The sequence below is a fragment of the Salminus brasiliensis genome, chromosome 2 (assembly GCF_030463535.1).
Source record: "Salminus brasiliensis chromosome 2, fSalBra1.hap2, whole genome shotgun sequence".
NCBI lineage: Eukaryota > Metazoa > Chordata > Actinopteri > Characiformes > Bryconidae > Salminus > Salminus brasiliensis.
Genome location: NC_132879.1, coordinates 11,329,777 through 11,355,639, shown reverse-complemented (window position 1 = coordinate 11,355,639; position 25,863 = coordinate 11,329,777). Strand labels below are relative to the sequence as shown.

Here is a 25,863-nt window from a genome sequence, read left to right as displayed (position 1 = left end):
TGTTTGTTTTATCTCTCAGTGAAGTAAAGCTCAGCTTGGCCTCGTTCCTCTCCGACCGCATCATTGATGAGATTTTAGAGTCCCTCTCTCGCTCTCAACACAAACTGGTTAGTATTTACACATACAGTCCAACACAAGGACAGAAGAAGGTGTTTAAAGTTTTGGGGGTGCTAAAAAGTTAACCCCTTAACGCAGAAAGGCTCATTAGACACTAAGGTGCTGCATTATTCAGTAACTACAGGGACTTTGTACAAACTGGTGGGGCTGTTCTCTGGTAATAGAAGTTTGTAATAACAATTTTATCCCGCCGGATATCCATAGGCTTTTTAATGGTTTAAGCAGTATATTGTCGCTGCCATGCCAAAACTTTTTTGGAGAAGGGAAAAACTTTCTTAACTTATAGTGGAAGACAGTGGTTTTATTCCAAGTCATTTTGGAGTATTTCTATTGGTCTACACGTTGTATTTCATTGCAATAAAAAACTGCCATATTCATATTATGTCAAAAAATGGAACACAGCAAAATGTAATGTATTTTACTGTGTGACAGAAACAATAAACGTAATGCATGGATATTGCCCCTCTGTGGGACTAATAAAGGATTATCTCATCTTATTATCTTACCGTATCTTATGTCATGGTAAAATGCAATTTTACCTGATCTGTTTAAATTGTTTATCTAATTTACATAAAGAGGACTATTACTAGATGTTAATACCAAAGAAAATAATGACTACTGGCTAGAGAATATAGATAACTGAGAAATAATTACTAGGATAAAAAGAACAATTGCTATAATAGAAAAAAATCTAAGCTTTATACAAATGTGAAGTGAAATCTGCCAAAGGCCAAAATCAGTGTTGAGAAGATTCATTCAACACATATCAAGGAGGAGTTTACAGGGCTTGATGAAAAATAATGCATTTAAAATGCAAATAAGCAAACAGGCATATTTAATTACATGTTATTTTTGTTAATCTAACAACTTCAGAGTTTATCACTGAACAGGTTTTCTGGACAGCTACTTTTGCTTTGCATGTACACTTACACTTTAATCATGTTTGTATTGCAGTTTAAACAGTGATTTAGAAAGTGCACTTAACTTAGTCAAAACTATTGGAAAATTAATAATGTAATAACCCTAATAAGTAAATACAAAGTCATTACTGTTAAATTAATACAATTCATACCAATAATGTAATACATTATTTTAACATTGGGCTTTTATTTTCAGTATAGGCATTAGAGGTACCGTATTACATTACTAAGTTTTAGTCTGTTTTTGAGTTGAGTTGAGTTGAAATTTGGTTACTCTTTTTAAAGTATTGGGAATTTATTACAACATTGAGTGCATTTTCAATAACACTAGCTGATTAATTTTGAGAGAACAATGTCTATTGTCTTGATAGATTGCCATTACGCACTCGTTTTTTGCTTTCCTACAGAGACACACTAACATGTAAACACAAACAAACACATACTGACGTGTGTCTGTGCATAGGCGGAGCACCTGAGTAGGCGTGGCCAGCCACTGATGCATCATGATTCAGAGGAGACCGAAGTTGTGGATGAGACACAACTGCAGCCAGAGAACCTTCCAGCACCTTCAGCTGACCTACTGGTATACACACACATGCAAACACTACTGCATTACAACCTTCCACCCCCTAAGAAAATAAAAATGATAAAATAGATAGTCCCAGTCCTAAAATCTGATTGGTTGAGCTGCATTCAAACCCATTGTAAAATATATAACTGCTGGTGTATACAGTATCCCACATAAATCCAAACCTCTTTTGTTTGTTTGTTTGTTTGTTTGCTTTAGTCAGGATTTCAGTTTATTGACTGACTGACATGACCTCTGACCCAGTCCTTCCTATTCTGACCTCTTGTTCTTGTTTTTTTTCTGAATGTGAAGCTGACTCCCACATCCAAGAGGAAGAGTATTCTTTTCAGGATGGTGCGTCCGGTCTCTGTGGCCTTCGGTAAGCTCATTTAACAAACTTCCAATGAACTTCTAATTAACCGTAATGCACCATTCTGCGCCCAGTTAACTGAATATTGCTGATGCTCCTGTTATGTAAATCCCAAACTAGTTTCATATAAATTAATGAATAATAACCCTTTAGATCTGCAAATTATTATAATTATGATTAATAACTGAATCAGACCATTTAACCAATCAATCTCAGAGTTGTTTGTACAGTGTGCTGTAAGAAATCCTGACAAACTACAGTCCTGAAATTTCTGTAAATTTATGATTCATGAAATCCTACAAAAGTAATCTAATTAAAGGAGACTTCATGTATCAGTGGCTGGAAAATATTCCTGGGGTTTAAGGGGTTAAAAATATTAGTTTAAAGCAGTTCAGGACAGTGCTGGATTTATGGGCGACTGAGTTAACAGTCACAAGTTAGTGCAGCCCAGAGTCATATGCAGTTGTTCGGTTCATTTGTTCTACCCGTGGTCTGTTTCAGAGCTGGAGTTCGATCTGGATAAAGCTCTGGAGCACGTCCCTATCCACATGGAGGACCTGCCTCTCCCTCCGCCCCCTGCCCCAGTGGAGGTGGAGCTAGAGAGGCAGGAGAGTGTGTGTTTCAGCAACCTGCCAGAAACAGAGAGTCCAAAACTGCAGCACATCACTAAACTGAGACCCCGCAGGAAAAAGACCACCAAATCTAACAAACCACCAGTATGAGTCGCTTTCAACCCAGATCTCTCTCTCTCTCTCTCTCTCTCTCTCTCTCTCACTCTCATGTGCAGACAAAGCAGATTTATTCATATGCCTTGTAAACTCTATATATCTACTTGAACCTATACAATGATAAAGACAGAAATATTATGAATAAAAATGAAAATATAGATGTTGTGATGTAATATCTGTCTTGTTTCTGTGTCAGGCCATCAGGAGCACTGCTGAAGATGTGGAGCAGAATGAGACAGTGGGGAAAGTGGACGAGGGAGTGGACGAGTTCTTCGCTAAAAAAGTCACAAAGATTGAAGCCAAGTAAAGAGATCCAAGTTCTGCTAACATTTAGAACTGAATAATCTCAATCACAGAGCAACCCTCTATGTGGTCGTGCTTTCATTTAGTCTCTTCTAGTCTTAGTCTAGTTTCTTTTGTTTCTTACTTCCTTCACCTCTGTCTGCCTGTCTGTCTACCAGTCTATCTACTGTCTATCTATCTACTATCTGTGGATCTATTTGTCTATCTGTCGGTCTGCATGTCTGTCTATCTCTATATCTACTGTCTGTCTATCTATCTACCATCTGTGGATCTATTTGTGTAGCTGGTTGTCTTGTTGTCTGTCTGTCTGTCTGTCTATCTCTTTATCTACTGTCTGTCAGTCTGTCTATCAATCAGCTATCTGTGTATCTGTTTGTCTATCTGTTGGTCTATCTATATATATATATATATCCATCTATCTATCTATCTATCTATCTATCTGTCTATATATCTGCCTGTATATCTGTCTATCTGTGTGTCTGTCTGTTTGTCTACCATCTGTGCATCTTTCTGTTTATCTATCTATCTATCTATCTATCTATCTATCTATTTATCTATCTACCCTCTGTCTGTCTGTCTGTCTGTATATCTACTATCTGTGTATCTATTTCTCTGTCTGTCTTTTCTCTCTCTCTCTCTCTCTCTCTCTCTCTCTCTCTGTTTCTCTCTTTCTCTGTTAATTCATTTCAGCTGTTCTTTGGCATGGCAAACACCTTTTAACACTTATGTTAGCAAAGCTTTGATTAGTATTGAACATAAAAGTGAAAATACTATAATAATAATAATAATAATCATGATTGTAATAAATGAAAGGAAATCATTTGTGCTTAGAAGTGTGCATCTGTGACATGGTGTGGTCTGTATCTCTTTCTTCTCTCTCTCTCTCTCTATCTCTCTTTCTCTCTCTCTCTCAGGCATTCCTCTGTGAGAGACTCAGTGGTGGAAGGGGAGAGGAAGAGGGAATCTCGCATGAGCGGCTTCTTCAACCTCATCAAATCTCGGACCTCCACCAAAACCCCACCCACCAGTCCTCACACTCCCTCCACCGTGCCAACCAGTGTAACACCGACAACAACTGTTCCTGTGGTAACAACCGCCAACCCACCAATAACAACAGCACCATCTGTAGAGGAGTCGGATGAAGTAGAATCCACAAAGACTGCGATCAAAAGTCCAGTTTCTGAACACACTGTTGAGCCAATCAGCTCTCAGCCTGTGGACAAGGCTGGACCATGTGACTATGGAGATGTGGCGGTGGCCCCTGAGCCTAAAGGTCACACAGAGGAGGGTAAGAAGCGTGACGCAACACCCGCTGGCCGAATCCGAGGGGTGCAGGTGATGGGTAATGACTTCCTAGCTCAGCTCCGGGCAAAACAGGAGAAGATGAAGGAGAAGGTGAGGTCACCCTTTACTATCAGCACAAACAGTAGTTTCTCCTTTATACGATGTGATTTGTTTTGATTAATGTAACTTATCAACCAGTCGCACAGTGCATAAAAGCATGCAAATATGGGTCTGCAGCTTCTGGCAATGTTTACATCAACCATCAGAATAGAGAAATTGATATCTGAGTAATTTTAAGCTTGGCATGATTGTTGGTGTGAGACAGGCTGGTTTGAGTATTTCTAGAACTGCTGATCTTCTGGGACCTTAAGAACAACAATCTCTAGAGTTTACTCAGAGTAGTGTAATAAAGAAAGCACATCCAGTGAGAGGCAGGTTAGCAGACAGAATCAGCTTGTTGGTGAGAGAGGTCAGCAGAGAATAGCCAGACTGGTTGAAGCAACAGAAAGGCTACAGTAACTCAGTTAATCACTCTGTACAGTTGTGGTGAGCAGAAACGCATAGTCCAACCTTGAGGCTGATAAGCCACACAAAACCATCCCAGGTTTCACTTCTGTAAGTCAAGCTGAACTGAAACTTAAGCTCCAGTGGGCACAGGCCCTCTTAAACTGGACAGTGAAAGACTGGAGGAACACAGATAGGTACACAAATAGTAGGGTCAGAATTTGGCCCCAGCAGCTTAAATCTATAAACCCAGTCTGTCTTGTGTAAACAGTCCAGGCTGGTAGGGGTGGTCTAATGGTGTGGAGAATGTCTCTTTGGCAGGCTTTGGGACGGTAATACCAGTGAGTCATTGCGTGAATATCAGCCTATTTGATGATTGCTTATTTATTCAGGATCCCATTCTTTCCTTTAAATAATTTTGCAGGCACCTGAATCATCAGTTCCTACAGCCAAAGCTGAGTGTGAGCATGGTTGGTGTTTTATTCTTTTTGAATAATTTACTTCTGAAGCCAGACAGCAGTAATAAGATGTATTAAGTAATCTAAACTCTTTTACAATTCCGTCTTGCACCAGGTGAGGGAGGCAGTGACACTGCAGAGAAGTTACTCCACAAAGAGCGCCATCCAGATCCTGCATTTAGATCCCACTCTCCGCATTCTCAGCCGAAACATGGTGTGCCTCTGCATGCTCCTGTACCTGTTCACGCACCTACTGCTAAGCCCACACCTGCCTCCACACAGGCAGGAAAAAAATCCTCACTCGCCCCCCATCCCAACAGCTCCAAACCTGTCCAGAGCACCCAGCCTTCTCCTCCGCCAAGCCTGGGAAGGCTTCCGAGCCTGGAGCATCTCCCCAGTCCTCGGGTTCCTCCAGTGCCCTTGACCAGTCCACCAAGCAGCAGCAGCAGCTCCAGCATTTCAGCAGGTCAGTGTTAGCTTTTAATTCTGAAGTGAAAAACATTTTGACTTTTAAAACAGACAACAAACAAAAGTGTCCATGGGCAGTCCATGTGTTTTAATATCAAGAAGAACAGATCCCAGCCACATCACTGCTGTCACTCAGTGGAAGTCAGTGTAAAAGATTGAATTCTAAGTCATTTAAAAAAATATCTAAGTAAAAATTGGCAAAAATGGAGATGGACAAGGTTTTTGCATGACAGTACAATTAGTACACATGACTATATATAACAGACTGTGAGTCTCTCCAAATGAAATCGGCAAGAGGGAATCCACAGTCATGGATTTTTAAGTCTTGGTTCCTCTCCGTCGTTCTTCTTCATGCTTTCATAGAGGTTTTAGTGGTTCTTCTTCATGCTCTTGGAGAGGTTTTAGTGGTTCTTCTTCGTGCTCTTGGAGAGGTTTTAGTGGTTCTTCTTTGTGCGCTTAGAAAGTTTTTAGTGGTTCTTTTTCATGCTCCCAAGGTCGAGTATCCCTTGCTTAGGGCCCCAACGCCACCAGGAGGCCCAAAAGAGCACCAAGATATCATGATAAAAAATATATATTTTAAAAATAACATTGAATAATAAATCAAAATGGTATTACACAGGTAAACACAATTTTTATTTTCAGTTATTTTCATGGCACACTAATACTAAGTTAATCACTCCTGCTGTTGGCTGCTGCCACTGTTGAGCAAATGCAGATATGCACCGCTTGGGTGGCCGATAAAGGCCCAGGCCCTTTAGTGTATTGCACAATATCTCTCTCCCTATGGAATGTTGAAGCTTTTGTGGTGCTAAGGTGGTGACATTGGGAGCCCCCAAATTAAAATCTGCTTAGTGCCCCATAAAGTCTTGTGCCGTCCCTGTTCATGCTGTTAGTTTTTAATGGTTCTTTCTGATCTTAAAGGGGTTTTAGTGATTATTTTAAATGCTTATAGTTTATATTGGCTCATGCCCATAGATAGTTTCAGTGGTTCTCTTCATGCAATTAAAGCATTTCTCATTTAAAATCTTGGTTATTTTCAACAATTCTTCATAATGCTCTTAAGGAATTCCTCCTTTTGTGTCTTCCTCTTAATGGTTCTTCCTCAGGCTTTTAGAGTTTTAGACTTTTAGAGTTTTACACTTTTATGTCTTGGTTCCTTTTGCTGATTTTCATCATTCCCCTTTTCCTCCTACATATTGGCTTGTAAGCCACTCAATGGGTTCTTTTTTAGTGTCTCACTGTAAAAACATGAAAAAATATGTTCCTTATGTATGTGTACAGTCATACTGTGTGATTATCTTGTTGATATTTGTCTGAAAGTGACAGTTAAAACTGTTCTCTGGTCCTCAGATGATGTCTTAGGCCACCCTAGTGCTGGCTCTTCCCCCAAGCCTGTAGCTGCTCCACGCAGGGGAGCGCCATCTGACCCAGAGACAGAGCAGCAGTCACCAGGTTATCACAACACAGACAGGATCCCACCACATATTAGTAAGTTTGTGTATCTATTCAACTAATAGTTCTCCTTTTGAGTGCTTTGCTCTTTAAAGAGTTTTTTTTCTCAGGTTCTTAGAGAGATTCTCAAGAGAAGAAAAAATCTGTGCAGTTGTCCCTTTAGTCTTAACGTCTGAGCATCCCACCTAATTACAATTCAAGGACTCTTTGAATGGGTTTGTTGTTTTTAACACAGTAACTCTGTTTGTCTCTCAGTGTTGGATCCTGCAGTAGAGGACAGCGTGTTTGAGTCAGAACTGAGCACACACACATCACACACTCCAGAGGCAGGACAACACTGCACGTCTCGTCACTCCTCAACCAATCTTGCTGAAAAAGAGGATGAGCAGCACCCCACGTCCCTCCCTTCACCTGGTCTGACCAATCGTATATTTTATATGACAACAGAGTTATTTATCTTTGTGCATTATGTCTATTTGTTTGTTGGATAGGGGTTTTAATGTACTGTTCAAATACTTCTGTACTTACTGTAAACACTTGTTTACAGAGTAAAGGTACCAAAAATGCTCTTTGTTTAATGCCATAGAAAAAAACATTTGGTGTGGATGGATAGTTCGTTAGCACAGTGGTTCCCAAGACAGCTGATCCAGCTAATCAACTACTTAACATGCCCTTCCTGAAGATGGTGTGTTAGCAGAAAACCTCTAAAATGTGTAGGACAGGGTCTTGGGGTCCTCCAAGACAAGGGTTGGGAACCACTGTTAAATCTTTACCTCAAGTGAAAACCTTCAAAAGTTGTTTCATGCCCACACGGCTGTATTTTCTATATGGAACCAAAAGTGGATCTTCCATGGCATTGGCCCTTAACTCCATAGGCCTTTGGACTACGATACATACCCATAACTAACCCATAATTAGGGTTCTTTGAGTAATGCCATTAAAAAAAACATCTTTGACCCCATACATACTTGGCCAAAATTGTTGGCACCCCTCTGTTAATGACAGAAAAACCCACAATGGTCACAGAAATAACTTGAATCTGACAACAGTAATGCTACAAAAATTAACCAATTAAAAGTCAGACATTGTTTTTCAACCATGCTTCAATAGAAATATTAAAAAAAATAAACTCATGAAACAGGCCTGGACAGAAATTATGGTACCCATAACTTAATATTTTGTTGCACAACCTTTTGAGGCAATCACTGCAATCAAACGATTCCTGTAACTGTCAATGAGACTTCTGCACCTCTCAGCTCCTTCCAAAGATGCTCAATAGGATATAGGTCAGGGCTCATAGAAGGCCACTTCAGAATAGTCCAATGTTTTCCTCTTAGCCATTCTTGAGTGTTTTTAGCTGTGTTTTGGGTCATTATCCTGTTGCAAGACCCATGACCTGCGACTGATATCAATCTTTCTGACACTGGGCAGCACATTTCTCTCTAGAGTCCCTTGATAGTCTTGAGATTCCATTGTACCCTGCACAGATTCAAGACACCCTGTGCCAGATGCAGCAAAGCAGAGAAACAGAGCCTCCTCCATGTTTCACAGTAGGGACAGTGTTCTTTTCTTGATATGTTATTCCATTTTTGTCTCATCGACATGTCCATAGAACATTCTTCATGAAGCTTTGGGGCTTATCAACATGTAGTTTGGCAAATTCTGGCTTTTTTATGATTAGTTTTTAACAATGGTGTCCTCCTTGGTCGTCTCCCATGAAGTCCACCTTGGCTCAAACAATGACGGATGGTGCGATCTGATACTGATGTTCCTTGAGCTTGAAGTTCCCCTTTAATCGCTTTAGAAGTTTTTCTGGGCTCTTTTGTTACCATTCATATTATCCGTCTCTTTGATTTGTCATCAATATTCCTCCTGCGGCCATGTCCATGGCTACAGTCCCATGGATCTTAAATTTCTGAATAATATGTGCAACTGTAGTCACAGGAACATCAAGCTGCTAGGAGATGGTATTATAACCTTTACCTTTACCATGCTTGTCTATAATTTTCTTTCCTTCGCTTTCTCTAGTCCATGTTGAGTGTGGCACACACCATGTCTCCAAACAGCACAGTGACTACCTGTTGCCTTATATAGGCCCACTGACTGATTACGAGATTGTAGACACCTGTGATGCTAATTAGTGGACACACCTTGATTTAACATATCCCTTTGGTCACATTATTTTTAATTTATATTTTTTATAAATTATATAATTTATAATTTTTGTCCAGGCCTGTTTAATGAGATTACTTTTTAAAATAGTTCTGTTGAAGCATGGTTCAAAATCAGTATCGGATTTTCATTTATTCATTTTCATAGATTTTTTATTTATTATTAGTCAGATTCAAGTTATTTCTGTGACCATTGTAAGTTTTTCTTTCATTAACTGAGGGGTACCAACAATTTTATCTTCTTTGTAAAAGTGGTTCTTTGGTAATAGAACCTTTACATCCACTTCTTTAAAAAAGGTTCTTCAAACACATATCATTTGAAACCAAAAATGGTTCTTTTATGGCATCACACATTTAAAAGTGTGGGACCATTTTAACCAGGTATAATTTGGTTGGTGGACCACTCTCAGCACAGTAGTGACATTGACATTGTAATGGTCATAGTGGTCTGTGTGATGCTGGTACGAGTACATGTATCAGGTACCTGCTGGTACAAGTGTATCAGGTGTTGTGGGGGTTATTCCTTACATCAGTGTCACTGCTAGGTTTGTAGAAGGTCCATAACCCAAAATATCCAATAAAAAGCAACTCTGGTGGTCAGAAACTAAGCTACTGTCTCTAACTGAACACCAGCAGGGTGGAGCTACAACTGATGGGGTTTGTAATAAAGTGGCTTAAGGTTAATTCTTCCACTGGACATGACTGACACTTCTATCTGTTGTTTGTTTTCGCAGTTGACATGATGAGTCCCTCAGACTTCCCTTCAGCTCCAAGCATCAGCACCACCGATTCCGACAGTGAACATGAATCTGTTGAACAACATGCTGAGCCACCCGACCAGGAGGAAGAAGCAGAATAAACACAAACCAGTCAGGACAATAATCCTACTTTTAATCAGGGAGATGCTTCAGATTAAAATCTGACTGACATTTGCTTCAGAGTTACTACCAAAGACACTGCCAGAGGCATGGGGACAGACTCTGTCACAGATCTACTGATAATCACCTGGCTCTTCAGCAACCTGTGATCATGAGCCTCCTTCTATCATGAAAAGTAACTGCTTATTGAGCAAGTCTGTGATTTTGAGATCAGACGTGTTTATGTCTGGCATATGTGACTGTAATGGACATTATGTCATATATGCTTTATTTACACATTATAGAGACTGAACCATCCTCCCCATCTCTATCTCTCTCCTGCTCTATCATTTTTACAGTATGTCTGCTGTAAAAGAGGAGGAATGCTCTCATCTCTATTACACATAGCTAATGTCTGAAATGTTACCGGAAAGTGAAAAAAACAAGATTGCAGAATATTTTTGGTAAGCTTTAGTATAACCTATAATGTGCAAATGCACACACACAGTTTGTCTAGTCCCTGTAGAGAAGTATTACCAGTAGAATAGGACTCTTTGGAGCACCAAGACATTAACCTATTGGCACCATGCCTAATACCAGGTGTGGGCTACATGGGTATAAAGCCCCCCAGCATTGAGCTGTGGAGCAGTGGAACTGTGTTCTCTGGAATGATGGTTGGTGCTCCATCCAATACTTTTGGGAAGAGTTGAGGAGTTGGGGATGATGAGGAGTACTGATCATCCAGCATCCTGACCTCACTAATGCTCTTGTCGCTAAAAGCAATCAAATTCTCACAGCCATGCTCCAAAATCTAGTAGAAAACCTTCCCTGTACATCAGAGACAATTACGTCAATGAATGCAGGATAAACTCTTTTTAAATCCTTGATTTCAGAAGTTACAGTGAATGAGCAGGTGTCCCAATACGTTTGTGTATTTTTTAAGTTTATACATTTATCTATTGAACAACTACTTCATTTCTCAGAATACTTAAACAGCTGTATAACATTGTCTCATTTTTATCAATGGAAAATGAGACAAAAGGTGGTCCCTAATAACTGTGTAATTACACATTAGCAATGCATGCAATAACAGTGTAAGTATTGGTGATGTATTCACTGTTACAGATTAATTACATTATCAGTGTCAGTATTACACTGCATCTCAATAGTTGTAACAGAAAAAGCAGCAATTCATACAAATATTCATTCAAACCCTATGATATACTGTTACAGCTACTGAGATACACTTGTAATGACGGGAGTCAGATTTACATATAAGCTGTAAATAAGTGCAGTCCATCTGTAACAGTAAATACATCAGCAGCAGTGACACCATTGTTGCATTGATTGTTCATGTAAAACTACACAGTTATTAGAGACACTTAATATTAAGTGGTCGCATTATTTGGGCCAACATTTTATATTGCTTACAAAACTCTGTCTTAACCTCTTTAAAATGTCTATGGCCTGCCGGTGAGCCAAAAGTGTTATTACAAATTTCTATTACCAATAAATAACCCCACCAGTTTGTACAGAAGCCCCTGTAGTTACTGAGTAAAACGCCTTAGTGTGTGATAAGCCTTAGAGTGTTAAGGGGTTAACATCTTAAACTCCTTAAAACCACTGGTGGTTCCTGGCATTTATCTCCACTTAGGAAAAAATCAGCCAGTTTAGTTGCCGGTTAGAAAACCTTAGTGTGTAATAAAAGTCACACAACATAAGGTGTTAATGAGCTTGTGCATGTTAATGACCAACGACCAGCCGGCTTGAAAAGGAAATCTTAGGACCATAGACGCATATCCTAATAAGGAGTGCTGTTTGGTGAAATACAGCAACAAATAAACAACAAAATACATATAAGCATATTCAGTCAACAAAGTATTAACCATCCACAGTCAAAAGTGTCAACAAGACAAAAGAAAAAGTAAAAGAAAAAGCAACCAGAGATCACGAGATCCTGAGTTTTAGCACTTTACACAGACTGTAGACTTCATGAGTATCACAGACAAAAAAGGGAAAATAACAGTAGTGCCTCTTTAAATGAGCAAATGTTTTACTGCTTTTAATGTCACAGAAAATCTGACGATGTGTTTTAGGAATATGGCCCAATATCTCTTCACAGTTAACACTGTTGACAGTTTGGCTTCAATACAACAGAAAACAACAGAAACTTACTGTCAAAGCTGGCTTGCCTTTCCTTTGTTCATTTTGACTTTCATTAGCTGCCAGACTAATCGCACAGTACACCTTAACCTGACCCGAGTGGCCTAAAGGCAGCTGCTGGTGTGCTTATGCAAGACTGACTTGTTCCTTTAACACACAAAGGAAGATCAAGCTAATGAATCTGACTTATTTCACCAAAATCATAACAAATAATCTAGTCTTAATACCAATTAGCTGCTTTCTATATTTTGCTGATGAGGTCTTCTATAGTGATTTGGTTGATTAATTGATTCGGTTGTTATGCATTAATGTATTATTATTTCTGTTTCATGAATGTTGGTGTGGTGTTGGCCTCAACTACAAAATCGCTGTAAAATGTTACTATATTAATGGAATATATTGATATGTGTTGATATATTGGTTTTACATTGACAACTTTACATTGATGGTCTGGTGGAGCCCATCGATGGGGTGGTCTCTAAAGAAGATTTTTTTTCTTTGTACTCGTTGTCAATATTATTGTCAAAATTCCACTATTTGTAAATTTGTACTGCTAAAAATATATATTTTTACCCTGAAATAGTCTGTGTGGTGTTGGTTTAGCTCTGAAACTGGGGCTGTCTATACACTTTAACTGCTAGTGTGCTGTCTGTACACATTTCCTTCAACAATCTACCTTGTATTTCCTGTCGGTGTTCGATAGCAGCTGCTTCAAACCTTTAACATTCTCTTTAACAGCTTGACAAAACACTTAAAGCTGTGTTTTGTGTGCCTGGGCCCCTACAGTCTGGAAATGTAGTGGCACTTTGAGCTACCACTAATGAACACTCTTTACATAAGTATTTTTGAACAAGCTGAGAGCTACAGAATTGTCACTGAAAGGGAAGGAAGCATGTGGACTGAGGCGGCAGAGTAATTATATATAAATATGCAGCCTTGCTCTTGTGAGTGTTGTATGCTTTTTCAAAGTAACATAGTACAGTTATCAGCATGTCGAGGAAGAGTAGTAACGACAGAGACGCTATTCTCACTAATACAGTCGTTGGAACATCAACATAATCCTGAAGCTGCTATTTTAAGATATAAGTGCTACATAATGTTGTAAATGTAAGTGTTCTTATTTTGGTCGGGGAAAGAATTTCTAAATACTAAGGTAAACAAAATGTGTTCTTATAACCCACAAATCAATTCCTTCACTGACTAACAGCACATTCTGACCACTGACTTAATGTTTATTTATGTGTTTTCTTTCTTATGTAGTGTTTTACTGATATATTGAGGAATGGCAGTAAAAGCATGTAGTTGCAGGTAAAACACACACCACCAACATAAGGTTTTAAACTATGCTGTAAATTTACTTTCTCAAAGGCTTTTCCCATCTATTTTGTGTTGGTTCATGTTAATAACATGCAAGACTGCAATGATGCTTGGCAGCAAATACAATTCTGTAACTCTCAGAAGCAGTGAGGTGGAGTGGTGATCATCCAACATCCTGACACATCCTAATGCTTGTTACTGAATACAATCATATCCTTGCAGCAATGCTCCAAAATCTAATAGAAAGCCTTCCCTGGACAGTAGAGACAATTACCCCAACAAAAGCAGAGTAAAGCACCCTTGATTTCAGAGGAAGCAATGAATGAGCAGGTGTCCCAATACTTTTGTTCATATATGTATTTATTTATGTTTTTGTTTGTTGCAAAGTCCCTGCAAACTCTTCAGATGCGTATCCTCTTGCCCTTTACCATGAGACCACCCTTACATTTGCGTATCTCCACAGATTATGTGCTGTCTGGGCTGAGCAGCCTCATTATGTGGGTGAGATAATAGATAAGCGCTCAGTCACTCCCTCCCCAGAGAGCGCGGAGGTGGTGGGGGAGGCAGCCGTGCTGAAATAGAGGCTCAGAGGAGTCGCTTCCAGCAGCATAAAGCAGCTCACCTGTTCTCCGTTTCAGAACCATGGACAGTGCCTCTGGCCACCTGGACGCTTCTGCCTTTCTGCAGATCTGGAGGATGTTTGATTCTCGGGGTAACGTACTCGACGTTCTGTTTACCACTTCACTTTTAATGACCGGGCTTTTTGTTCTTAAACTGCATCAGCTGTTAAGTTTATGCGGCTGGTGCTCTTGTTTGCTTATGAAATGTTTTTAAAATGCCTTCTTTTGCAATCGCAGATCGTGGCTATATTGAAGGAAAGGAGCTGGATAACTTTATTGGCCATGTTACGAAGAAATTAGGGAAGAATGTAAGCAAACAGCTCTGAAAAATTCCTTTCACAGCTGTCATCTGTTGTTTGAACAGAATCTATGAAATTGCAGTTAACATTGAAAGAGTTACGCTCGGCAAACAGTGTCTTTTAGTCGCACATACGTTTCCCTGGAAAAGCCTGTTAACTGTTAACACTGCTTTGTTTATAAGGACAAGCTGATGGAGGAGAAACTGAAGAGGCTCAGAACATCCAGCACTGATGGACACCTGCACATCCAGGAGGTCTGTCTATCCATTTATTTAAGTATCTGTCTTTTTGTTTGTCATTCCATCCATCTGTTGTTCCTTCCATCAATTCATATATTTATGTACTTGCCCCTGTCTTCTATCTATTTCTCTGTCCATCTCTCTATCTCTGTCCATCATCTAACTATCTTTCTAACACAGATGGCTACCATCATGCTGCCAGAGGAGGAGAATTTCTTGCTGCTGTTTCGCAGAGAGACACCGCTGGACAACAGTGTGGAGTTCATGAGGGTCAGAACAAATCATTTCAATCCGTGTTTTGGTAACACTTTTCATTTTGAGTGGTTCTTTATAGATGATTAAGAAACTCAAAGTAGCGTCTCAGCAATACACCAACATCTGAATACACTTGGGTAAATATATTGAAGAAGTTCTGTTGATGCATTAATAAAATGTACATTAAGTAGATTTATCGTTGGTCTGTTACATCAGGTAGTCTTACTTCCTCAACCAGCCTTACCCAAATCCTAACTCTGACACTAATCCTAACCTTAATCTCAACCCAAAACTATACACAGTCTTACCCAAAACCTAATCCTAACACTTATTCCTAACCTTTAACCTTAACCCAAAACCTAAGCCTAACCCTCATCCTGGTTCTAGTCCTAACCTTAACTTCAAAACAAAACCTAATCCTAACCCTCATCCTAGTCCTAACCTTAATCTAAACCTCAACCCAAAACCTACTCTTAACCCTCTCCCTGACACTAAATCTAACCCTAACCTTAAACTAATTTTAACCCATTTACGACCCATTCTGGTCGTAACCTATCCCTAATTTACACCCCAAACCCTACTCCTAAGCCTTTTAATCTCAGTCTAATCCAGTTAAGCTCCAGTTCCAGACTGGTGTCAGCAGCAGGTCTATAGCAGCTGGTTGAGGATGTTGAGATGGTCTGTAATAGATCTGTGTCTATGTCACTGAGAGTCTGACGAGTAGTTGTTTCATCTAAGAGCTGCCACTGCACACAATACAGTGTCATAGTTTAATTTTTTATTAGAATGATTAGCAGTAGAAATCTTGCTATTTCATTAAACCTGGGTGTACAGTGTTTTGATTTTGTTGGTGTATTCAATATTTATAATTAATTATAATAATATAATTTATCAAATTGCATCCTGTCTGTCTGAAACTAGGCTACGATCTTAAACACTCTTGAAAATACAGGTTACAACATGGTTTTTGGCTTGAATGGACAGTACTAAGGACAAAGAAAGACAGAACTGTCTTTGGTATAGATATTAATTATGAGGATAAAGGATAAAAGGTTAAAACAGGATAAAAGGTTCTTAAGGAAAAATGGCTCGTCTAGGCATCACTCAAACAAACCCTTTTGGAACTTTTAAGGGTTTATGTCTTGTAGTGTCCGTCTTTTATTCTGAAAATACAGTCTGGATTGAGGAAGTGTGTGTTTTGTGCATACAGATTTGGAGACGCTATGATGCTGACAGCAGTGGATTCATATCAGCTGTGGAACTGAAGGTACAGCAGATCTTTATAACATACTGAAGGTTTAGTGATGCACTGATGTAAAAAAACAAAAGGTAGGGGACTGACCTGAACAGGACAAAGGTTATGTAAGGCAAATGTTCTTTCAGATCCATGGTAAACCCATATTTTTGGTGTTGTCTTGCTGAAAGCCCAACTAACCTTCTGCATCCTTCTTCACCCTTTGATTAGGGAAGTGCACTGGGAGCTGAAATGTATACTTGCTATGGGTCTCACTGTGAAGTGGTTTTGCTTTCATACATTTCTGCTGTCTGTCTCTGACCCAGAGTTTCCTCCAGGATCTATTCCAGCAGCACAACAAGCGCATTACCCCAGAGAAGCTGGAGCACTACACTGACACCATGGTACGGTGACATCTACACCATACTAGTGGCACATACTAAGGGGCTGATATGTTGCTTACTTTGCAAAAGTTTGGTCAAATGTTTGTTTTTTAAAAAAGAAACAGCTGTTAACTGGAACAGCGGAGGTCAAGTTGAGGTCTAGAAGGCCAAGAAAAAGGCAAATCAAAACCCCTGTTGACTGCACAATACCTCTTAAACATTTAGCATGCTTTATTTGGTGGTGCACTTTTCTACTGTGCAGTGGCACCTGCACAAGTATGACCTTTGTGTAAGCCATCAGAAAAAAATATGTGCTTTTACCACTAAAGTCTACATCAGACATTTTCAAAAGAACTTCTAGATTGATGCATTTTAAAAACTGTTTTTTGGACTGTAAATTTAATGTTTTGGTCACAATGGGCAAAGGTATGTTGGAGAAAAAACAGGGAACAGTTCACTGGTAGCATGAGGAGTGGATTCAATTAAATACCAGCAAATTCTGGTAAAAAAAAAAAAAAAAAAAAAAAAGTAAACATCATCTGTAAAAAGCTGAAGATGAAAAGAGGATGGCTTCTACAGAAGGATAACTATACTAAATACACCTCACAATCCACAATTGACCACCTCAGGAGACACAAGCTGAAGATTTTGCTATTGCCTTCACAGACCCCTGACCTTAACATCATTCAAATCTGTGGACAGACTTAAAAATAACAGTGCATGCAGACCAGATCAAGCCTTTTGCATGGAGGAATGGGGAAAATGAAAGATCTAGTATTTGCAAGGGAGTGTTATTAAGGACTTACCATGCAGGGTGTTCAGACCTTTGCTTCAGACCCTTTTCCTTTTTAGTTTTTTAAAAGGTGGACAAATCTATCTGTCTATCTGTCTCTCTCTCTCTCTCTCTCTCTCTCTCTCTCTATCTATCTATCTATCTATCTATCTATCTGTCTGTCTGTCTGTCTGTCTGTCTATCTATCTACCTATTTATCTATCTATTCAGTAAATTGTTTATTAAGACAGTAATGTCGTGAAAAACTTTGGTGTTACTGTTTTGTTTTTATATTCGTTTATTAAGTCTATTCATATACATATAACATTTGCGTAAAATGTTTTCTGCAGTGTTTAGATGTTGTTGTTAATAATAATGATGATGATGATGATGATTTTTGGTCTGTTCTTTTTTTCCTCTCCCAGATGAAAATGTTCGGGAAGAATCAAGATGGCCGCCTGGACTTAAATGACTTGGCCAGGTTCTAATATTTATTGATCTGTTTATTTCATTGTTAGAGGGTGTTTTTGATGTTTTTCCTGTCTGATACAAATATGAAATATCTGATCTGGTCTTTTCTTCTGTGCCCCCAGAATTCTGTCTTTAAAGGAAAACTTTCTACTAAAGTTTGAGATGGACGTAAGTTGCTCCCTAGAGCCAAACCAACTTCCGAAACTTCCAAAAGTATTTTTTAAATTGAATCATAAACATGCTGATGAACTACATATTGACTCAGTTTAAACTTTAGATATGTATTGATGGAAAGTGATTCCTATATTATTGCACTTCTCTTTCTCCAGACTTGCAATCAGAAGGACAGGAAGAGAGACTTTGAGAAAATCTTTGCTCACTATGATGTGGTAAGAGGGAGAGCATGATTCAGAATCTGCACACATAACTGAAGGTCAGCTTAGATCATTTCTACTAACTGTGTGTGTGTGTGTGTGTGTGTGTGTGTGTGTGTGTGTGTGTGTTTCTTAGAGTAAGACAGGGGCACTGGAAGGGCCAGAGGTGGACGGATTTGTTAAAGACATGATGGAGCTGGTGAAGGTAAACAATTGAAATCTTCTTGACTTGAATTCATTAAAGATGAAATACAGTATTTTTTAACCACTGTAGCTTCTGATTGATTTCAAATGACAATCATTTGACATCCATTGACTAAAGTAAAAATAATTTAAAAAGATTCAGCATCTGCCCGCTGACGTCTCTAATGTGTGTTTCAAGTTAACAGGCTAACAAAGTACAATAGGCTTTACTAAGTACAGAGAAATGTGTAGTAGCACTGGCCATCACCCATAGCTCAGGCAGGCACTGACAGACTCCTTAATGTCTTCATTGGACTGCTTATGTCATGGATTATGGAATATTACAGCAATAGTTTTACAGTGTTTAAGTTTGCAATTAAAAATTACTAAAACAATTCCACTCGTTTTGTCTTTTGGAGAGCCCAGGTTTAGATCCTTGTTATTTCAGTGAAAATGTGTCAAAAGTGCACTGAACACTGTCGACTGACTTTATGTTTATTAGGGTTTATTCTAATGTTATATAGAGTTTTACAGGTAGACACTCTCACTGACCACTGACTTTATGTTTATTAGGGTTTATTCTAATGTTATATAGAGTTTTACATGTAGACACCCTCACTGACCACTGACTTTATGTTTATTTGGGTTTATTCTAATGTTATATAGAGTTTTACAGGTAGACACTCTCACTGACCACTGACTTTATGTTTATTAAGGTTTATTCTAGTGTTATATAGAGTTTTACAGGTAGACACTCTCACTGACCACTGACTTTATGTTTATTAGGGTTTATTCTAATGTTATATAGAGTTTTACAGGTAGACATGCTCACTGACCACTGACTTTATGTTTATTAGGGTTTATTCTAATGTTATATAGAGTTTTACAGGTAGACACTCTCACTGACCACTGACTTTATGTTTATTAGGGTTTATTCTAATGTTATATAGAGTTTTACAGGTAGACATGCTCACTGACCACTGACTTTATGTTTATTAGGGTTTATTCTAATGTTATATAGAGTTTTACAGGTAGACACTCTCACTGACCACTGACTTTATGTTTATTAGGGTTTATTCTAATGTTATATAGAGTTTTACAGGTAGACACTCTCACTGACCACTGACTTTATGTTTATTAGGGTTTATTCTAATGTTATATAGAGTTTTACAGGTAGATACTCTCACTGACCGCTGACTTTATCTTTATTAGGGTTTATTCTAATGTTATATAGAGTTTTACAGGTAGATACTCTCACTCACCACTGACTTTATGTTTATTTGGGTTAATTCTAATGTTATATAGAGTTTTACAGGTAGATACTCTCACTGACCGCTGACTTTATGTTTATTTGGGTTAATTCTAATGTTATATAGTTTTACAGGTAGATACTCTCACTGACCGCTGACTTTATGTTTATTAGGGTTTATTCTAGTGTTGTATAGAGTTTTACAGGTAGACACTCCCACTGACCACTGACTTTATGTTTATGTGAGGTAGACACTGTAAAACTATAATTATATGTATGCTATGGATCCCTCCATGGTTCTTCACAGCCTAACCTGACCGGCGCAGACCTGGACAGGTTCAAACAGGCCCTGCTCAGCCACTGCGATGTGAATGGAGATGGAATAATCCAGAAGAATGAGCTTGCGCTGTGTCTGGGGCTGAAGCTGACGCCATAAAGAACAGGGCAGCTCACTTTTCCATCCCTGACCTGCACATACAACACTGATTACACTGACAGGCTAACTGCTAGTGCTAACCTTCCATTTAGTGTTTAGAGCAATAAGGGACTTAAAGACTGGCACTACAGAGGAAGGACACAAGACAAGGTGATGCTAACTGATGGCTTCATTACTTTATTCTTATTTAAGACACTATGATAGTTTAGGTCATGTTATGAATATGTACTTTGTTTAGTTTGGTGTTTAGTCAAGTTGATCACTTAAACATTTACCTCAGTGTGTGCATTCTGTTGTTTTAATGTTTTGGGTACTGTTGTTCTGATTAACACATAAAGGATTTAATGTTATGATGAACAATGAATACAGATTTTTGATTTAGCACTTTGACATCTTCATAATGTTTTATGATGTTTTTGACAGCATATCTATTATTATTTTGGGGGCGGCCTGAACGGATTGTATTGGCTTTGAATAGTCATTGGCGTTTCTGAACAAGTACCTGAATACTCATTCTTAATAATACACCTAAAAAAGCTATATTACTCACATTTTATAATGGAACATAATTTAAGTATATTAATATCTGTGATTTAAAGCATATCCTCTGGACAGCAATGGCATATTACTGTATAATGGTCTGATGCTAACAGAGCTTGCCTAATGTGTAGGGTGTGTAGCCCAAGCGGTGCTCAGAAATTGGTGACTATACTTATGAATGAGATCATTTATACCCATATTTGAGAAGGTTCATTTAAGCTCTCATGGCTGCATAGTATGCCAGTCTCTTATTCCAAAATATTCATTTTTATTGTGATGTTTTGAGTTGCAGACAAAACACAATAGTGGCAGCAGATTTTACAAACTAAAAATGTAATCCAGTGATTTTACTCAAAGTTGGCTGCATTTTATCCAGTTAAACAAGTCTAATTACGCTCACTGTAATGAAATGTGCAGTTGATCAGTGTTCTTTAAGCGCTAATCATGCTATGCTCCTAAAATGTATCAGAGTACAAATAAATAGTCATATTGCTCACTGCTAGCTCCCATGCAAGTGATTTTTGCTTTTTTAGATTTTTGTTTAGCTTTCTGTCCAGTTACATAGAAAGTGCCTGGCATGATGCATTACATTTAACGAGCCATTATCTTTTTTATTAACAATAACATCTTACCTGACAGTTTCCCCTCAACAAAATGGTTAGAGCAGATGTATGGACATTTAAAATTTAGGTGCACCTTTTAAATGTAGTGCCTTCTACCATAGACACAGGCCCTACATCACTCCGATCTTTTTGTGTTGAAAAGCTAGTTCACTCTTCTCTAAATAACAATAAATAGCCTGTTGGAATGTTAAGTTAGCATAGCTAGGTACTTTATGATCAGTGTCCACAGCAGTAGCCTACTTCAGACAGCTTTCACTTTGAATATGATATAAATATGATAGAAATCATGATAGAAATCATGATAGAAATGGATCATGAACAATTTGATGTGTAATAACTAGGAATTCTAGACCAGAAACAAACTATTGAAAGGTAAATAATTTCAGTATGAATGAGAGGGGCTAAATAAGCTGGTATAAGTAATATCAAAAACAAATTCAAAAACAGTGGATTAAAACAGGCTGAACTTGAAGCTTGGGTTCCATAAATGGACCTGTATGGATTTGGAAGTGACGAGTATTTTATAACACGTTGAAATCTTACATTAAAAATGTTATTTAAAAAAGATATCGGCCCTCTAATGCTCATGTATTGTTCAGTTAATCTATATTAAGGTTCCTTAATTTACATCCAACTGCGCTCCTGCTGAAGCATTTAGACTTGAGCTTTAGGATTATTTTGTTTTGCAAGCACTTGGACAATGACGCTCAGAGAGTTGGTGTGAAGGGAAATTGAGTGAAAAATTGGCACCTATTGTAAATCCACTTTCTATTTTCACCACTGTGTTGCTGTGGAGGGAAGGTTGTGCATGTGTGTTCGCACTGCACATTTGCAGATGTCTGGCCCCCTCCTCTCAGGCCTGAGCGTGATAGCAGTAATCCATGGCTACTGTGGCCTGTTTAATGATCATGTGTGTGCCTATGATTAGAGACCCCCGTCTGTGCATTTATACTGTCGCTCAGGAAGACTTGACCACATATTAGCCCCTCCCCTCTCCAGCCAAAGTGAGTGTTAATGTCAGGCAGCTCATAATTACCAAGAAGCCATGAACTGGGGAAGGTTTTTAGACTTTTGCCATCATTGGTTTCATAACCACAGTTTTACAATGGGATCTTTTGAAGCCAGTCTGGTTTGTTACACCTACCATGGGCAATAGATGAATGCATAGCTTGTAGTAATTCCTCCTACGGGACAGAAATGACCAGATAGCAAATACAACACACTCAGCCTTCCCTAAAACTGGAAGACTAACTTTACCTCAGCTCTGCAGAAGCACTGCACTGTGTTTAGTGTAGGCTGATCTACATTACAGCACACGTTTCAGGCAACTGAGATGTAGCATAATTCATTCATATCCAAAGTTGTTATTGTTGCTGATCTGTTTTAATCCAAGAATTTAAGCGGGTACGAAATAGATGGATTATAACATAGATGATGGAATGGGATGATGGAAGCAACAACTAAAGGTGCACATATTTGTCACAGTACACTGTACAGCGAAATGTGTCCTCCGCATTTAACCCATCTGTGGTAGTGAACACACACACACTAGTGAACTAGGGGCAGTGAGTACACACACACCCAGAACGGTGGGCAGCCAACTCCAGCGCCCGGGGAGCAGAGAAGGGTCTTGCTCAAGGGCCCAACAGTGGCACAGTCTAAAAAAAAAATTAATTTATCCCCTCTCAAAAACATCATTTAACCAAGTGAGATTTGTCCCATATCCATAACATCATTTAACCAAGTGAGATTTATCCCCTATCCATAACATCATTTAACCAAGTGAGATTTGTCCCCTATCCATAACATCATTTAACCAAGTGAGATTTATCCCCTATCCATAACATCATTTAACCAAGTGAGATATGTCCCCTATCCATAACATCATTTAACCAAGTGAGATTTGTCCCCTATCCATAACATCATTTAACCAAGTGAGATTTATCCCCTATCCATAACATCATTTAACCAAGTGAGATTTGTCCCCTATCCATAACATAATTTAACCAAGTGAGATTTGTCCCCTATCCATAACATCATTTAACCAAGTGAGATTTATCCCCTATCCATAACATCTTTTAACCAAGTGAGATTTATCCCCTATCCATAACATCATTTAACCAAATGAGATTTGTCCCCTATCCATAACATCATTTAACCAAGTGAGATTTGTCCCCTATCCATAACATCATTTAACCAAGTGAGATTTATCCCCTATCCATAACATCTTTTAACCAAGTGAGATTTATCCCCTATCCATAACATCATTTAACCAAATGAGATTTGTCCCCTATCCATAACATCATTTAACCAAGTGAGATTTGTCCCCTATCCATAACATCATTTAACCAAGTGAGATTTATCCCCTATCCATAACATCATTTAACCAAGTGAGATTTGTCCCCTATCCATAACATCATTTAACCAAGTGAGATTTGTCCCCTATCCATAACATAATTTAACCAAGTGAGATTTGTCCCCTATCCATAACATCATTTAACCAAGTGAGATTTGTCCCCTATCCATAACATCATTTAACCAAGTGAGATTTATCCCCTATCCATAACATCATTTAACCAAGTGAGATTTGTCCCCTATCCATAACATCATTTAACCAAGTGAGATTTATCCCCTATCCATAACATCATTTAACCAAGTGAGATTTGTCCCCTATCCATAACATCATTTAACCAAGTGAGATTTATCCCCTATCCATAACATCATTTAACCAAGTGAGATTTATCCCCTATCCATAACATCATTTAACCAAGTGAGATTTGTCCCCTATCCATAACATCATTTAACCAAGTGAGATTTATCCCCTATCCATAACATCATTTAACCAAGTGAGATTTATCCCCTATCCATAACATAATTTAACCAAGTGAGATTTGTCCCCTATCCATAACATCATTTAACCAAGTGAAATTTGTCCCCTATCCATAACATCATTTAACCAAGTGAGATTTATCCCCTATCCATAACATCATTTAACCAAGTGAGATTTGTCCCCTATCCATAACATCATTTAACCAAGTGAGATTTGTCCCCTATCCATAACATCATTTAACCAAGTGAGATTTGTCCCCTATCCATAACATCATTTAACCAAGTGAGATTTGTCCCCTATCCATAACATCATTTACCCAAGTGAGATTTGTCCCCTATCCATAACATCATTTAACCAAGTGAGATTTATCCCCTATCCATAACATAATTTAACCAAGTGAGATTTGTCCCCTATCCATAACATCATTTAACCAAGTGAGATTTGTCCCCTATCCATAACATCATTTAACCAAGTGAGATTTATCCCCTATCCATAACATCATTTAACCAAGTGAGATTTATCCCCTATCCATAACATCATTTAACCAAGTGAGATTTATCCCCTATCCATAACATCATTTAACCAAGTGAGATTTGTCCCCTATCCATAACATCATTTAACCAAGTGAGATTTGTCCCCTATCCATAACATCATTTAACCAAGTGAGATTTGTCCCCTATCCATAACATCATTTAACCAAGTGAGATTTATCCCCTATCCATAACATCATTTAACCAAGTGAGATTTGTCCCCTATCCATAACATCATTTAACCAAGTGAGATTTGTCCCCTATCCATAACATCATTTAACCAAGTGAGATTTATCCCCTATCCATAACATCATTTAACCAAGTGAGATTTATCCCCTATCCATAACATCATTTAACCAAGTGAGATTTGTCCCCTATCCATAACATCATTTAACCAAGTGAGATTTGTCCCCTATCCATAACATCATTTAACCAAGTGAGATTTGTCCCCTATCCGTAACATCATTTAACCAAGTGAGATTTATCCCCTATCCATAACATCATTTAACCAAGTGAGATTTATCCCCTATCCATAACATCATTTAACCAAGTGAGATTTGTCCCCTATCCATAACATCATTTAACCAAGTGAGATTTGTCCCCTATCCATAACATCATTTAACCAAGTGAGATTTATCCCCTATCCATAACATCATTTAACCAAGTGAGTCAACACTTTTCAACATTTTTGAAACATAAAATATTGAGTTCTATCAACACCATTGTGTCAGCTCATGGGTGTAACTGAAAATCACAGAGGGAAATTGTGTATGAGGTGCGGCTTTTAAGTAGTTAGTGCGAGGTTAACAATAAATTGATGGGAGCAACACTTCATGACGATCCAGTTCCCTGTAGTTTTACTACCATGGCATTAACGTAGCATTTAGACACACATTGAGTTTGTATAATTATGACAATAATACAATATAACAAAACATAATTTCAAGGTGAAGCTGTTTGACTTGCTAAATCATCGCTGTCATGCAAAAAGCTTGTATCTCCATTTTAAATTTTTCTGGAAATCTGGAAAATGTTTTTTACATTGTGCCAAAATGTTAATACAGATGAACCAATAGAAATGCTCCAAAATTAAAAGAAAATATTTATATATTTTTTTGGAGATGGAGGTTACAGCAATGATTTTC

The 25,863-nt window shown here is 38.3% G+C and overlaps 2 protein-coding genes across 4 annotated transcripts in view; both read left to right on the top strand.

The window, feature by feature from the left end:
• The window catches only part of LOC140544105 (F-actin-uncapping protein LRRC16A), a 43,851-nt gene extending 30,908 nt beyond the window's left edge, over positions 1-12,943 (top strand). For 2 of the 3 annotated variants that reach the window (XM_072667481.1, XM_072667499.1), the window contains 11 exons: positions 20-107; positions 1,501-1,620; positions 1,918-1,984; positions 2,477-2,691; positions 2,900-3,006; positions 3,921-4,401; positions 5,219-5,264; positions 5,368-5,718; positions 7,071-7,208; positions 7,428-7,586; positions 10,078-12,943. In XM_072667481.1, coding sequence (XP_072523582.1) covers positions 20-107; positions 1,501-1,620; positions 1,918-1,984; positions 2,477-2,691; positions 2,900-3,006; positions 3,921-4,401; positions 5,219-5,264; positions 5,368-5,718; positions 7,071-7,208; positions 7,428-7,586; positions 10,078-10,202 — 1,897 coding nt within the window. In that variant the 3' untranslated portion in view covers positions 10,203-12,943. The remainder of the gene's footprint in view (positions 1-19; positions 108-1,500; positions 1,621-1,917; positions 1,985-2,476; positions 2,692-2,899; positions 3,007-3,920; positions 4,402-5,218; positions 5,265-5,367; positions 5,719-7,070; positions 7,209-7,427; positions 7,587-10,077) is intronic. The other variant, XM_072667490.1, reaches the window with a different exon arrangement.
• Positions 12,944-14,243: 1,300 nt separating this feature from the next.
• On the top strand, positions 14,244-20,579 carry LOC140549805 (secretagogin-like). Its single transcript, XM_072673550.1, has 11 exons — positions 14,244-14,392; positions 14,538-14,608; positions 14,782-14,853; positions 15,019-15,108; positions 16,304-16,360; positions 16,654-16,731; positions 17,908-17,963; positions 18,076-18,121; positions 18,283-18,342; positions 18,464-18,532; positions 20,067-20,579. The coding sequence occupies exons 1-11, from the start codon at positions 14,323-14,325 to the stop codon at positions 20,193-20,195; spliced, it is 798 nt and encodes a 265-aa protein (XP_072529651.1). The 5' UTR covers positions 14,244-14,322; the 3' UTR covers positions 20,196-20,579.
• The last annotated feature ends 5,284 nt before the right edge of the window (positions 20,580-25,863 follow it).

What these genes read in the sequence shown, in the direction of transcription:
- LOC140549805 (XM_072673550.1), top strand. Translation starts at nt 14,323, where the DNA reads ATGGACAGTGCCTCTGGCCACCTGGACGCTTCTGCCTTTCTGCAGATC. An exon ending in GAGGATGTTTGATTCTCGGG is followed by an intron (nt 14,393 to 14,537) that starts GTAACGTACTCG and finishes TTGCAATCGCAG; the next exon opens with ATCGTGGCTATATTGAAGGA. An exon ending in ACATGATGGAGCTGGTGAAG is followed by an intron (nt 18,533 to 20,066) that starts GTAAACAATTGA and finishes GGTTCTTCACAG; the next exon opens with CCTAACCTGACCGGCGCAGA.